Here is a 14,725-nt window from a genome sequence, read left to right on the forward strand (position 1 = left end):
TTATACAACTTTTGATCCCAAAGGCCTTGTGATGGTACTGACCAAATGTGAAGTCGATCGGGTGAAATCTGTAGGACAAGTTCGTTAAAGTATGCGGCATGGAAATGGGCAAAAAAAGCAGGAAACGCCATTTTCGATCAAAGATGGCCGACTTCCTGTACGTTTGAGGGTATGGGTTCTTGAGACTTTTTGGTGCATCTTGCCATGATACATGTACGTACCAAATGTCGTGTCTCTACGACATTCCTGTGCGAGGGGCTGAATTTTCTTGACTTTCAAGGGGGCGCTGTTGAGTCATTTTGCCACGCCCATTCCCGCGACCACTAGAATACGTAAATTTCACCAGAGATTTATGTATATTCCAAATATGGGACGTTTTTGAATATGATAAAGCCCCCAAAAAGGCGATTTACTTTTGGGAATAATAATAATAATAATAATAATAAAAAACGGACCAATTTCAATAGGGTCCTCGCACCGTTAGTGCTCGGTCCCTAATAATAAACTAGGACTGCGCGCAGTACTGAACGGGCCCTCGCAGTACACGCGTGTTGGGGCATGCTGCTGTCGGGGTGTGTGCGTTACAGGGGACAGTCTATACCACCCCTATGAATTTCATTGCCTTAAGTCTTATGGTCTGGGCACAGTGGCACTTATTAAATTAAACTGCCGCCAGAGCGCCACCTAGGGGCCGATCAATAAAACCTTCAAAGGTTATCCTCAGGAGGGCATTGACAATAAGTATACCAAGTTTGGTGTTAATCCGATCAACCGATTTGGAGATATAAAATACTTCAATTTAAAGAGCGCCACCTAGTGGTCAGCGGCCAAAATTTTGCAGCGAGCCTCAGGGGCTCATGGGGAAGTAGTAACCTGAGTTTCATGTCATTCAGACACACCAATGTGGAGATATGCAACACTTCGTGTTTTGTGCTGAAAATAGTGCCACCTGCAGGAAGTTGTTATTTAATAACTTGAGTATTCTTTGGGTAATCAAAATTCTTTTAATAACTTTTTGTCATGAGGGTCCATAGATGCTGTGTGCAAAGTTTGGTGCAAAACGATGAAATTGCCTAGGAGGAGTTCGAAAAAGTAGGTTTGCGACATTTGTCGAATTTGCGAAAAAAAACGGTAGGCGAAAATGGGAGTGGCCTATATCACGAGATTCAGCACAACTCAGTGAACGCGTGGATATAAGTTTTTTGAATGTGCGATGAAGTATGTGGGAGTTATTAGCCAAAACGCACTTTCCTTTATTATAGCGCCACCTAGTGGTGAAAATTCAGGATGACAATAGATTATAAAATTTTTCGCCAGGTGTGACTTATATTTAAAGTTTCATGAGTTTTGGGGTATGTTCAGGCAGTGAAATATGCGATCATTTGGGTACGAGAAAAATAATAAAAAGAACTAGGACTGCAAGCAGTACTGAACGGGCCCTCGCAGAGTGGAGCCGTCGGAGGAGGGCACGTCGGGGTAGGGCACGTCGGGGGAGGCCACATCGGGCGCGGCAATGTGGGCTCAGTCGCTATGCGTCCCAAATGGCGTGTCTCCTACCACTGTGCTCGGGGTAGGTGTAAAACATAATACTTGCTGTAGCCAGCAGGGGGCGCAATGACTGTGTGTCAATATTGACATGTTGGTGTGTCCAGGGCTGGCCCCTCATCATGTGTGAAAAATTTGGGACAGATTGGACAATGTATGGTCAAGTTTTACAGTCTCGTGTGTTATGGCGAGACGCCATATTTTGCCGCCATGCCACGCCCACATAGTGTGACCGTCGGTAAAAATGTATACAACTTTTGATCCCAATGGCCTTGTGATGCTACTGACCGAGTTTGAAGTCAATGGGATGAAATCTGTTGGAGGAGTTATGTAAAGTATGCAAGGTGGTCATATGATGAAAGGGGGCGTGGATATAGCATAAGGGGCGGGGCTTTATGAAATTTTGTCATTTAGAAGTGTTAAGGGCTGGACTCTGATGAAGCATGAGAAATTTGGACCAGATGGGACAAAGAATGGAGAAGTTATAACAATCTCGTGTTTTACTGCGAGACGCCATATTTTGCCGCCATGCCACGCCCACAAAGTGTGACCGACGGTAAAGATTTATACAACTTTTGATCCCATTGGCCTTGTGATGGGACTGACCAAGTTTGAAGTCAATTGGATAAAATCTGTAGGAGGAGTTCGTTAAAGTATGCGACCTGGAAATGGCCAAAAACGATGAAAAGTGCGATATTAAATCCAAGATGGCCGACTTCCTGTACGTTTTAGGGTATGGGTTCTTGAGACTTTTTGGTGCGTCTTCCCATGATACATCTACGTGGAAAATTTCGTGTCTCTACGACATTCATGTGCGAGGGGCTGAATTTTCTTGACTTTCAAGGGGGCGCTGTTGAGTCATTTTGCCACGCCCATTCCCGCGACCACAAGAATACGTAAATTTCACCAGAGATTTATGTATATTCCAAATATGGTGAGTTTTTGAATATGATAAAGGCCCCAAAAATGTGATTTATTTTCCGGAATAATAATAATAATAATAATTCCTTCAATTTCAATAGGGTCCTTGCACCGTTAGTGCTCGGTCCCTAACTAGGACTGCGCGCAGTACTGAACGGGCCCTCGCAGAGTGGAGCTGTCGGGGGAGGCGCCGTCAGGGGAGGGCACATCGGACGCGGCGCTGTTGGCTCAGTCCCTATGCGTACCAAATTGCGTGTCTCCTACCACTGTGCTTGTGGTAGGTGTAAAACATGTTACTTCCTGTAGCCAGCAGGGGGCGCTATGACTGTGTGTCACTATTGACCCGTGGGTGTGTCCCGGGCTGGACCCTAATCACGTGTGTTAAATTTGGGACAGATTGGACAATGTATGGTCAAGTTATTCAGTCTGGTTCTAGATGGCAACGCCATATTTTGCCGCCATGCCACGCCCACATAGTGTGACCGTCGGGTAAGATTTATACAACTTTTGATCCCAAAGGCCTTGTGATGGTATTGACCAAGTTTTAAGTCAATTGGATAAAATCTGTAGGAGGAGTTCGTTAAAGTATGCGACGTGGAAATGGCCCAAAACAGCAGGAAACGCCATTTTCGATCCAAGATGGCCGACTTCCTGTACGTTTTAGGGTATGGGTTCTTGAGACTTTTTGGTGCGTCCTGCCATGATACATGGACGTAGAAAATTTTGTGTCTCTACGACATTCCTGTGCGAGGGGCTGAATTTTCTTGACTTTCAAGGGGGCGCTGTTGAGTCATTTTGCCACGCCCATTCCCGCGACTACAAGAATACATAAATTTCACCAGAGATTTATGTATATTCCAAATATGGGGCGTTTTTGAATATGATAAAGCCCCCAAAAAGGCGATTTACTTTTGGGAATAATAATAATAACTAGGACTGCGCGCAGTACTGAACGGGCCCTCGCAGAGTGGAGCCGTCGGGGGAGGCGCCGTCAGGGGAGGGCACATTGGACGCGGTACTGTGTGCTCAGTCCTTATGCGTCCCAAATTGCGTGTCTCCTACCACTGTGCTTGTGGTAGGCGTAAAACATGTTACTTCCTGTAGCCAGCAGGGGGCGCTATGACTGTGTGTCACTATTGACCCGTGGGTATGTCCCGGGCTGGACCCTAATCACGTATGTGAAATTTGGGAAAGATTGGACAATGTATGGTCAAGTTATACAGTCTTGTGTGTTATGGCGAGACGCCATATTTTGCCGCCATGCCACGCCCACATAGTGTGACAGGCGGTAAAGATTTATACAACTTTTGATCAGAAAGGCCTTGTGATGGTACTGACCAAATGTGAAGTCGATCGGGTGAAATCTGTAGGACAAGTTCGTTAAAGTATGCGGCATGGAAATGGGCAAAAAAAGCAGGAAACGCCATTTTCGATCCAAGATGGCCGACTTCCTGTACGTTTTAGGGTATGGGTTCTTGAGACTTTTTGGTGCGTCTTGCCATGATACATGGACGTAGAAAATTTCGTGTCTCTACGACATTCCTGTGCGAGGGGCTGAATTTTCTTGACTTTCAAGGGGGCGCTGTTGAGTCATTTTGCCACGCCCATTCCCGCGACTACAAGAATACGTAAATTTCATCAGAGATTTATGTATATTCCAAATATGGGGCGTTTTTGAATATGATAAAGCCCCCAAAAAGGCGATTTATTTTTGGGAATAATAATAATAATAAAAAACGGACCAATTTCAATAGGGTCCTCGCACCGTTAGTGCTCGGTCCCTAACTAGGACTGCGCGCAGTACTGAACGGGCCCTCGCAGAGTGGAGCCGTCGGGGGAGGCGCCGTCAGGGGAGGGCACATCGGACGCGGCGCTGTTGACTCAGTCCCTATGCGTAACAAATTGCGTGTCTCCTACCACTGTGCTTGTGGTAGGTGTAAAACATGTTACTTCCTGTAGCCAGCAGGGGGCGCTATGACTGTATGTCACTATTAACCCGTGGGTGTGTACCGGGATGGACCCTAATCACGTGTGTGAAATTTGGGACAGATTGGACAATGTATGGTCAAGTTATGCAGTCTCGTGTGTTATGGCGAGACGCCATAATTTGCCGCCATGCCACGCCCACATAGTGTGATGGTCGGTAAAGATTTATACAACTTTTGATCCCAAAGGCCTTGTGATGGTACTGGCCAAGTTTGAAGTCAATTGGATAAAATCTGTAGGAGGAGTTCGTTAAAGTATGCGAGCTGGAAATGGCCAAAAACGATGACAAGTGCAATATTCAAACCAAGATGGCGGACTTCCTGTTGGGTTTGAGGTATGGGTCCAAGAGGCTTTTTGGTGCGTCTCCACATGAAGCATGTGTGTACCAAATTTCGTGTCTCTACGTGAAACCTAGTGCAAGGGCTAAGTATAAAACAAGTTACTTGCTGTTGCCAGCAGGGGGCGCTATGACTGTGTGTCAATATTGACACATGGGTGTGTCCCAGGCTGGACCCTAATCACGTGTGTGAAATTTGGGACAGATTGGACAATGTATGGTCAAGTTAGCCAGTGTCGTGTTTTATGGCGAGACGCCATATTTTGCCGCAATGCCACGCCCACATAGTGTGACAGGGGGTAAAGATTTATACAACTTTTGATCCCAAAGGCCTTATGATGGTACTGACCAAGTTTGAAGTCCATGGGGTGAAATCTGTCGGAGGAGTTATGTAAAGTATGCAATGTGGTCATTTTATGAAAGGGGGCGTGGATAAAGCATAAGGGGCGGGGCTTTATCAATATTGTTATTGGGAAGTGTTAAGGGCTGGACTCTGATGAAGCATGAGAAGTTTGGACCACATTGGAGAAAGTATGGGAAAGTTATAATGATCTCGTGTTTTATGGCGAGACGCCATATTTTGCCGCCATGCCACGCCCACATAGTGTGACCGTCGGTAAAGCTTTATACAACTTTTGATCCCAAAGGCCTTGTGAGGCTACTGTCCAAGTTTGAAGAGAATTGGATGAAATCTGTAGGAGGAGTTCGTTAAAGTATGCGACGTGGAAATGGCCCAAAACAGCAGGAAACGCCATTTTCGATCCAAGATGGCCGACTTCCTGTACGTTTTAGGGTATGGGTTCTTGAGACTTTTTGGTGCGTCTTGCCATGATACATGTATGTACCAAATTTTGTGTCTCTATGACATTCCTGTGCGAGGGGCTGAATTTTCTTGACTTTCAAGGGGGCGCTGTTGAGTCATTTTGCCACGCCCATTCCCGCGACCACAAGAATACGTAAATTTCACCAGAGATTTATGTATATTCCAAATATGGTGAGTTTTTGAATATGATAAAGGCCCCAAAAATGCGATTCATTTTCCAGAAGAAGAATAATAATAATTCCTTCAATTTCAATAGGGTCCTCGCACCGTTAGTGCTCGGTCCCTAACTAGGACTGCGCGCAGTACTGAACGGGCCCTCGCAGTACACGCGTGTCGGGGCATGCTGCCGTCGGGGTGTGTGCGTTACAGGGGCCAGTCTATACCACCCCTATGAATTTCATTGCCTTAAGTCTTATGGTCTGGGCACAGTGGCACTCATTTAATTAAACTGCCGCCAGAGCGCCACCTAGGGGCTGATCAATAATATCTTCAAGGGTTATCCTCAGGAGGGCATTGACAATAAGTATAGCAAGTTTGGTGTTAATCCGACCAACCACTGTGCTCGGGGTAGGTGTAAAACATAATACTTCCTGATGCCAGCAGGGGACGCTATGACTGTGTGTCAATATTGAAATGTGGGTGTGTTCCGGGCTGGACCCTAATCACAAGTGTGAAATTTGGGACAGATTGGACAATGTATGGTCAAGTTATACAGTCTCGTGGGTTATGGCGAAACGCCATATTTTGCCGCCATGCCACACCCACATAGTGTGACAGGCGGTGAAAATTTATACAACTTTTGAACCCAAAGCCCTTGTGATGGTACTGACCAAGTTTGAAGTCCATGGTGTGAAATCTGTTGGAGGAGTTATGTAAAGTATGCAAGGTGGTCATTTTATGAAAGGGGGCGTGGATAAAGCATTAGGGGCGGGGCTTTATGAAATATTGTTCTTTAGAAGTGTTAGGGGCTGGACTCTGATGAAGCATGAGAAGTTTGGACCAGATTGGACAAAGTATTGAAAAGTTATAACGATCTTGTGTTTTATGGCGAGACGCCATATTTTGCTGCCATGCCACGCCCACATAGTGTGACCGTCGGTAAAGATTTATACAACTTTTGATCCCAAAGGCCTTGTGAGGCTACTGTCCAAGTTTGAAGAGAATTGGATGACATCTGTAGGAGGAGTTCGTTAAAGTATGCGACGTGGAAATGGCCCAAAACAGCAGGAAACGCCATTTTCGATCCAAGATGGCCGACTTCCTGTACGTTTTAGGGTATGGGTTCTTGAGACTTTTTGGTGCGTCCTGCCATGATACATGGACGTAGAAAATTTTGTGTCTCTACGACATTCCTGTGCGAGGGGCTGAATTTTCTTGACTTTCAAGGGGGCGCTGTTGAGTCATTTTGCCACGCCCATTCCCGCGACTACAAGAATACATAAATTTCACCAGAGATTTATGTATATTCCAAATATGGGGCGTTTTTGAATATGATAAAGCCCCCAAAAAGGCGATTTACTTTTGGGAATAATAATAATAACTAGGACTGCGCGCAGTACTGAACGGGCCCTCGCAGAGTGGAGCCGTCGGGGGAGGCGCCGTCAGGGGAGGGCACATTGGACGCGGTACTGTGTGCTCAGTCCTTATGCGTCCCAAATTGCGTGTCTCCTACCACTGTGCTTGTGGTAGGCGTAAAACATGTTACTTCCTGTAGCCAGCAGGGGGCGCTATGACTGTGTGTCACTATTGACCCGTGGGTATGTCCCGGGCTGGACCCTAATCACGTATGTGAAATTTGGGAAAGATTGGACAATGTATGGTCAAGTTATACAGTCTTGTGTGTTATGGCGAGACGCCATATTTTGCCGCCATGCCACGCCCACATAGTGTGACAGGCGGTAAAGATTTATACAACTTTTGATCAGAAAGGCCTTGTGATGGTACTGACCAAATGTGAAGTCGATCGGGTGAAATCTGTAGGACAAGTTCGTTAAAGTATGCGGCATGGAAATGGGCAAAAAAAGCAGGAAACGCCATTTTCGATCCAAGATGGCCGACTTCCTGTACGTTTTAGGGTATGGGTTCTTGAGACTTTTTGGTGCGTCTTGCCATGATACATGGACGTAGAAAATTTCGTGTCTCTACGACATTCCTGTGCGAGGGGCTGAATTTTCTTGACTTTCAAGGGGGCGCTGTTGAGTCATTTTGCCACGCCCATTCCCGCGACTACAAGAATACGTAAATTTCATCAGAGATTTATGTATATTCCAAATATGGGGCGTTTTTGAATATGATAAAGCCCCCAAAAAGGCGATTTATTTTTGGGAATAATAATAATAATAAAAAACGGACCAATTTCAATAGGGTCCTCGCACCGTTAGTGCTCGGTCCCTAACTAGGACTGCGCGCAGTACTGAACGGGCCCTCGCAGAGTGGAGCCGTCGGGGGAGGCGCCGTCAGGGGAGGGCACATCGGACGCGGCGCTGTTGACTCAGTCCCTATGCGTAACAAATTGCGTGTCTCCTACCACTGTGCTTGTGGTAGGTGTAAAACATGTTACTTCCTGTAGCCAGCAGGGGGCGCTATGACTGTATGTCACTATTAACCCGTGGGTGTGTCCCGGGCTGGACCCTAATCACGTGTGTTAAATTTGGGACAGATTGGACAATGTATGGTCAAGTTATTCAGTCTGGTGTTAGATGGCGAGATGCCATATTTTGCTGCCATGCCACGCCCACATAGTATGACGGTCGGTAAAGATTTATACAAATTTTGATCCCAAAGGCCTTGTGATGGTACTGACCAAGTTTGAAGTCCCTGGTGTGAAATCTGTTGGAGGAGTTATGCAAAGTATGCAAGGTGGTCATTTTATGAAAGGGGGCGTGGATAAAGCATAAGGGGCGGGGCTTTATGAAATATTGTTATGTAGAAGTGTTAAGGGCTGGACTCTGATGAAGCATGAGAAGTTTGGACCAGATCAGACAAAGTATGTGGAAGTTATAACAATCTCGTGTTTTATGGCGAGATGCCATATTTTGCCGCCATGCCACGCCCACATAGTGTGAGCGGCGGTTAAGATTTATACAACTTTTGATCCCAAAGGCTTTGTAAGGCTACTGACCAAGTTTGAAGAGAATTGGATGAAATCTGTAGGAGGAGTTCGTTAAAGTATGCGACCTGGAAATGGCCAAAAACGATGACAAGTGCGATATTCAAACCAAGATGGTGGACTTCCTGTTGGGTTTGAGGTATGGGTCCAAGAGGCTTTTTGGTGCGTCTCTACATGTAGCACGTGTGTACCAAATTTCGTATCTCTACATGAAACCTACTGCTGGGGCTAGGCGTTAAAGTTGTTACTTCCTGTTGCCAGCGGGAAGCGCTATGACTGTGTGTCAGTATTGACATGTGGGTGTGTTCAGAGGTGGACCCTCATCACGTGTGTGAAATTTGGGACAGTTGAGACAATGTATGGTGAAGTTATACAGTTCTGTGTTTCATGGCGAGACGCCATATTTTGCCGCCATGCCACGCCCACATAGTGTGACAGGCGGTAACGATTTATACAACTTTTGATCCCAAAGGCCTTGTGATGGTACTGACCAAGTTTGGAGTAAATCGGATGAAATCTGTCGGAGGAGTTCGTTAAAGTATGCAACGTGGTCATTTTATGAAAGGGGGCGTGGATTAAGCATAAGGGGCGGGGCTTTATGAAATATTGTTATGTAGAAGTGTTAAGGGCTGGACTCTGATGAAGCATGAGAAGTTTGGACCAGATGGGACAAAGAATGGAGAAGTTATAACGATGTCGTGTTTTCTGGCGAGACGCCATATTTTGCCGCCATGCCACGCCCACATAGTGTGACCGTCAGGAAAGATGTATACAACTTTTGATCCCAAAGGCCTTGTGATGGTACTGACCAAGTTTGAAGTTGATCGGATAAAATCTGTAGGAGGAGTTCGTTAAAGTATGCGAGCTGGAAATGGCCAAAAACGATGACAAGTGCGATATTCAATCCAAGATGGCCGACTTCCTGTACGTTTTCGGGTATGCGTTCTTGAGGCTTTTTGGTGCGTCTTCCCATGATACATGTATGTACCAAATTTCATGCTGATATGACATTCCTGTGCGAGGGGCTGAATTTTCTTGACTTTCAAGGGGGCGCTGTTGAGTCATTTTGTCACGCCCATTCCCGCGAATACCAGAATACGTAAATTTCACGTGAGATTAATGTACATTCCAAATTTGGTGAGTTTTGGAATATGATAAAGCCCCCAAAAAGGCAATTCATTTGGGAGAAGGAGAATAATAATAGACGGACCAATTACAATAGGGTCCTCGCACCGTTAGTGCTCGGTCCCTAACTAGGACTGCGCGCAGTACTGAACGGGCCCTCGCAGAGTGGAGCCGTCGGGGGAGGCGCCATCAGGGGAGGGCACATCAGACGCGGCGCTGTTGGCTCAGTCCCTATGCGTACCGAATTGCGTGTCTCCTACCACTGTTCTTGTGGTAGGTGTAAGACATGTTACTTCCTGTAGCCAGCAGGGGGCACTATGACTGTGTGTCACGATTGACACGTGGGTGTGTCCTGGGCTGGACCCTAATCACGTGTGTGAAATTTGGGACAGATTGGACAATGTATGGTCAAGTTATACAGTCTCGTGTGTTATGGCGAGATGCCATATTTTGCCGCCATGCCACGCCCACATAGTGTGACGGTCGGTAAAGATTTATACAACTTTTGATCCCAAAGGCCTTGTGATGGTGCTGACCAAGTTTGAAGAGAATTGGATAAAATCTGTAGGAGGAGTTCGTTAAAGTATGTGACCTGGAAATGGCCAAAAACGATGACAAGTGCGATATTCAAATGAAGATGGCGGACTTCCTGTAGGGTTTTAGGTATGGGTCCAAGAGGCTTTTTGGTGCGTCTCCACATGAAACACGTGTGTACCAAATTTCGTGTTTCTACGTGAAACCTACTGCTGGGGCTAGGCGTAAAAGATGTTACTTGCTGTTGCCAGCAGGGGGCGCTATGACTGTGTGTCAATATTGACACGTGGGTGTGTTCCGGGCTGGACCCTAATCACGTGTGTGAAATTTGGGACAGATTGGACAATGTATGGTCAAGTTATACAGTCTCGTGTGTTATGGCGAGATGCCATATTTTGCCGCCATGCCACGCCCACATAGTGTGACCGGCGGTAAAGCTTTATACAACTTTTGATCCCAAAGCCCTTGTGAGGCTACTGACCAAGTGTGAAGAGAATTGGATGAAATCTGTAGGAGGAGTTCGTTAAAGTATGCGACGTGGAAATGGCCCAAAATAGCAGGAAACGCCATTTTCGATCCAAGATGGCCGACTTCCTGTACATTTTAGGGTATGGGTTCTTGAGACTTTTTGGTGCGTCTTCTCATGATACATGTACGTGGAAAATTTCGTGTCTCTACGACATTCCTGTGCGAGGGGCTGAATTTTCTTGACTTTCAAGGGGGCGCTGTTGAGTCATTTTGCCACGCCCATTCCCGGGACCACTAGAATACGTAAATTTCAGCGGAGATTTATGTATATGCCAAAAATGGTGAGTTTTTGAATATGATAAAGCCCCCAAAAAGGCGATTCCAATTCCAGGATAATAATAATAAGAATAGACGGACCAATTACAATAGGGTCCTTGCACCGTTAGTGCTCGGTCCCTAATAATAAATAAACATTCGAAATACAATAGGGACCTCGCAGGTCGTTGCCTGCTCGGGCCCTAAAAATAAATAATCATTCGAAATACAATAGGGACCTCGCAGGTCGTTGCCTGCTCGGGCCCTAAAAATAAATAATCATTCGAAATACAATAGGGACCTCGCAGGTCGTTGCCTGCTCGGGCCCTAATGAATAATCATTCGAAATACAATAGGGACCTCGCAGGTCGTTGCCTGCTCGGGCCCTAATTATTGGGAGCCCTGGTATTAAGACACCTGACAGCTTTAATCAGAGGTTGTAGTGATGGTTCAGCAGTTTCTGAGCTCATGTTTTACTTTTCTACAGGAAAATCTCATCCAAATATGACCACATTAAAAAAGCTCTGATCCAGCCAGGATCTCCTAAAGTCTGGAAGCTGATACCAAGGGAAGAGAAGATTGGAACTCCGACAAAAATGACTCTTGGTGAAAGAAATTTGGAAAAGATGAACAAAACCATCTTACTTGTGGGTGAAACAGGAACAGGAAAATCTACTCTGATCAACGCTCTGGTGAACTACGCCATGGGAGTGGAGTGGGAGGACGATGTCTGGTTTCAGATCGTAGAGGACGAGAAGAGAAGTCAATCAGAGAGTCAGACATCAGATGTGATGGTGTACCAGATCTTTGGTTTTGAAGATAAAACTCTGCCCTACTCTCTGACCATCATCGATACTCCTGGATACGGAGACACCAGAGGGACCGAACAAGATGCCATCGTCAGTCAACGATTATTAGACTTGTTCCGCTCAAAAGAAGGAGTTCATGAGATGGATGCGGTGGGTCTGGTGCTGAAAGCCAGTGAGAATCGAGTGAGTGACCGACTGATGTACATCTTTAACTCTGTGGTGTCTCTGTTTGGAAAAGACATGGAGAAGAAGATAGTCCCCCTCATCACATACTCAGATGGTGTCACACCTGAAAATGCTCTGAAAGCACTCGAGGCTGCAGACATTAAGTGTGCCAAAGATGATGAGAACGAACCGGTTTACTTCATGTTTAACAACCGCCAGACCACTGAGAGAAACAAAAAGAACAAGATCGCTCTAAAAGGAGCATGGGACATGACAATGGACCAAATAAAAGAATTCAGTGATTTCCTGGGGAAAAATGAACCTCAGAAGCTGAAGAAAACAGTTGAGGTGTTGAATTCACACGTTAGAATAACAGCCTGCATTCAAAACCTGCAAGAGAGAATAAAGTTGACTGAACTGAAACAGAAAGAAATCCAACAGACCCGGGAAGCTCTGGAGAAACATCAGGAAGAGATGAAGAACAGTCAGGACTTCACTTATGAAGTTGACGAGTCCTACAAAGAAAAAGAAACCATCAGTGGTGGGTACTGGGGCTTGGGGTTTTATGAAGGAGCAGTCACCTGTAACGTCTGTAAGGAGAACTGTCACTATCCTGGATGCACAGTGGCCTGGTCTCCAGAAGGCTGTGAGGTCATGAAAGATGGCCACTGCACTTCATGCTCCAGGAAGTGTCCTGCATCAGATCACGTGAAAGAAGAGCGGAGGTACGTGACCAAGACAAAGAAAGTTAAAAAGACCAACGAAGATATGAAGAGAGAGTATGAAAAGGGCAAAGAAAGCTGTGACCAGACTACAGACATTCTGGAAACTCTTGAGGAGACCAAGAACAAACTTCAGAGAGAAAAGGATGAGTGTCTGGAAGAGGTCTATCAGCATGTGGTCAAGCTGGAGAAGATCGCCCTGAATGCTAATTCAGCGTCCACTTATGGCCACCTGGACTTCCTGATTGAGAAGATGAAGGAGAAAGGAGACACACAGAAGAAGAGGAAACTGGTAGAGATGAAAGGACGAATGGATGAAGATAAAGGAGTCAAAAAAGCAGCGCGGTACGGGTTTAGTACACTGAAAGCAGCATTTAAGAAGTAAAACAGAATGATGGTGAGCAGACAGCTGTGTAGGACAGGAGGTCTACACTGGATAAATCTGTCTCATTCTGTATCTAAAGGCTGTGATGGTGATGTAATAGCAGAACATATATACAGATTATATATATATATATGTATATATGTATACATATAAAGCATTTCAACATGTGAATCAGTTTGTCCAGAAGAGCTGAAGTCAGAGAGAAATATTCTGCTGTGTTGAACCCAACAACAATCCAACTTTAATGCTGCGTTCACTGCGTGATGTACTCTGATTTAACCAGCGTACATTACTATCAAATGGGATGTACTCTTATTTAACCACCGTACATTACTATAAAATGGGATGTACTCTGATTTAACCAGCGTACATTACTATCAAATGGGATGTACTCTGATTTAACCAGCGTACATTACTATAAAATGGGATGTACTCTGATTTAACCAGCGTACATTACTATCAAATGGGATGTACTCTGATTTAACCAGCGTACATTACTATCAAATGGGATGTACTCTTATTTAACCACCGTACATTACTATAAAATGGGATGTACTCTTATTAAACCACTGTACATTGCTATCAAATGGGATGTACTCTTATTTAACCACCGTACATTACTATCAAATGGGATGTACTCTTATTTAACCACCGTACATTACTATCAAATGGGATGTACTCTTATTTAACCACCGTACATTACTATCAAATGGGATGTACTCTTATTTAACCACCGTACATTACTATAAAATGGGATGTACTCTTATTTAACCACCATATATTACTATCAAATGGGATGTACTCTTATTTAACCACGTACATTACCATCAAATGGGATGTACTCTTATTTAACCACCGTACATTACTATAAAATGGGATGTACTCTTATTTAACCACCGTACATTACCATCAAATGTCACCTACTGGTATTTGATGTCACCACAGTATATCACTATTAAACCCTGGTGTCTTCATGTGTTTGCATGCTTGTAGTGACTAGTTGAACTATGTTGATGACCTGTTCCAGGTGGAAGGCTTTGATTCATTTCTATTGTAGCTGAATGTACTGACAGTAGATCAGAGTCAGAGGGGAGCTGCTTCCAGTCCACCTCCTGCTGTTAACACACTGATGTCTGTCTGAAGGTGAATCAATACTAATAAACTCTGTGAAATCACTTCACTGGATCATCAGCATCTTTTTCTCTCTGTTCAAGTTTCTTCTCTGAACGTCTGTTTCTCTCTGTTGGTTTATTGTGAGCAGCAAGAAGAGAAACACTCATCTTTCATTAAAGTGGTCGCTGTACAACTGGAAAGTATATCAGTGATGAATCTGCTCACATTTATCACCAAATGTATAAAAATCATCATTTAGTGGTTTGAAAATGTCTCAACACGCCCTCTGCTGTTTAAAATCAGCATGAACCTGCAGAGCAATGCTCAGATTTACTGTTCACTTTATTTATTGTGCACAAGTTGATATG

At 45.0% G+C, this 14,725-nt stretch overlaps 1 protein-coding gene across 1 annotated transcript in view; it reads left to right on the plus strand.

Moving 5' to 3' along the window:
- LOC131984465 (uncharacterized) overlaps positions 1-13,244 on the plus strand; it is a 32,465-nt gene extending 19,221 nt beyond the window's left edge. Inside the window, exon 3 of the mRNA XM_059349278.1 lies at positions 11,651-13,244. Coding sequence (XP_059205261.1) covers positions 11,651-13,244 — 1,594 coding nt within the window. The remainder of the gene's footprint in view (positions 1-11,650) is intronic.
- Positions 13,245-14,725: the final 1,481 nt, after the last annotated feature.

This window comes from Centropristis striata, chromosome 14 (assembly GCF_030273125.1).
Source record: "Centropristis striata isolate RG_2023a ecotype Rhode Island chromosome 14, C.striata_1.0, whole genome shotgun sequence".
Taxonomy (NCBI): Eukaryota; Metazoa; Chordata; class Actinopteri; order Perciformes; family Serranidae; genus Centropristis; species Centropristis striata.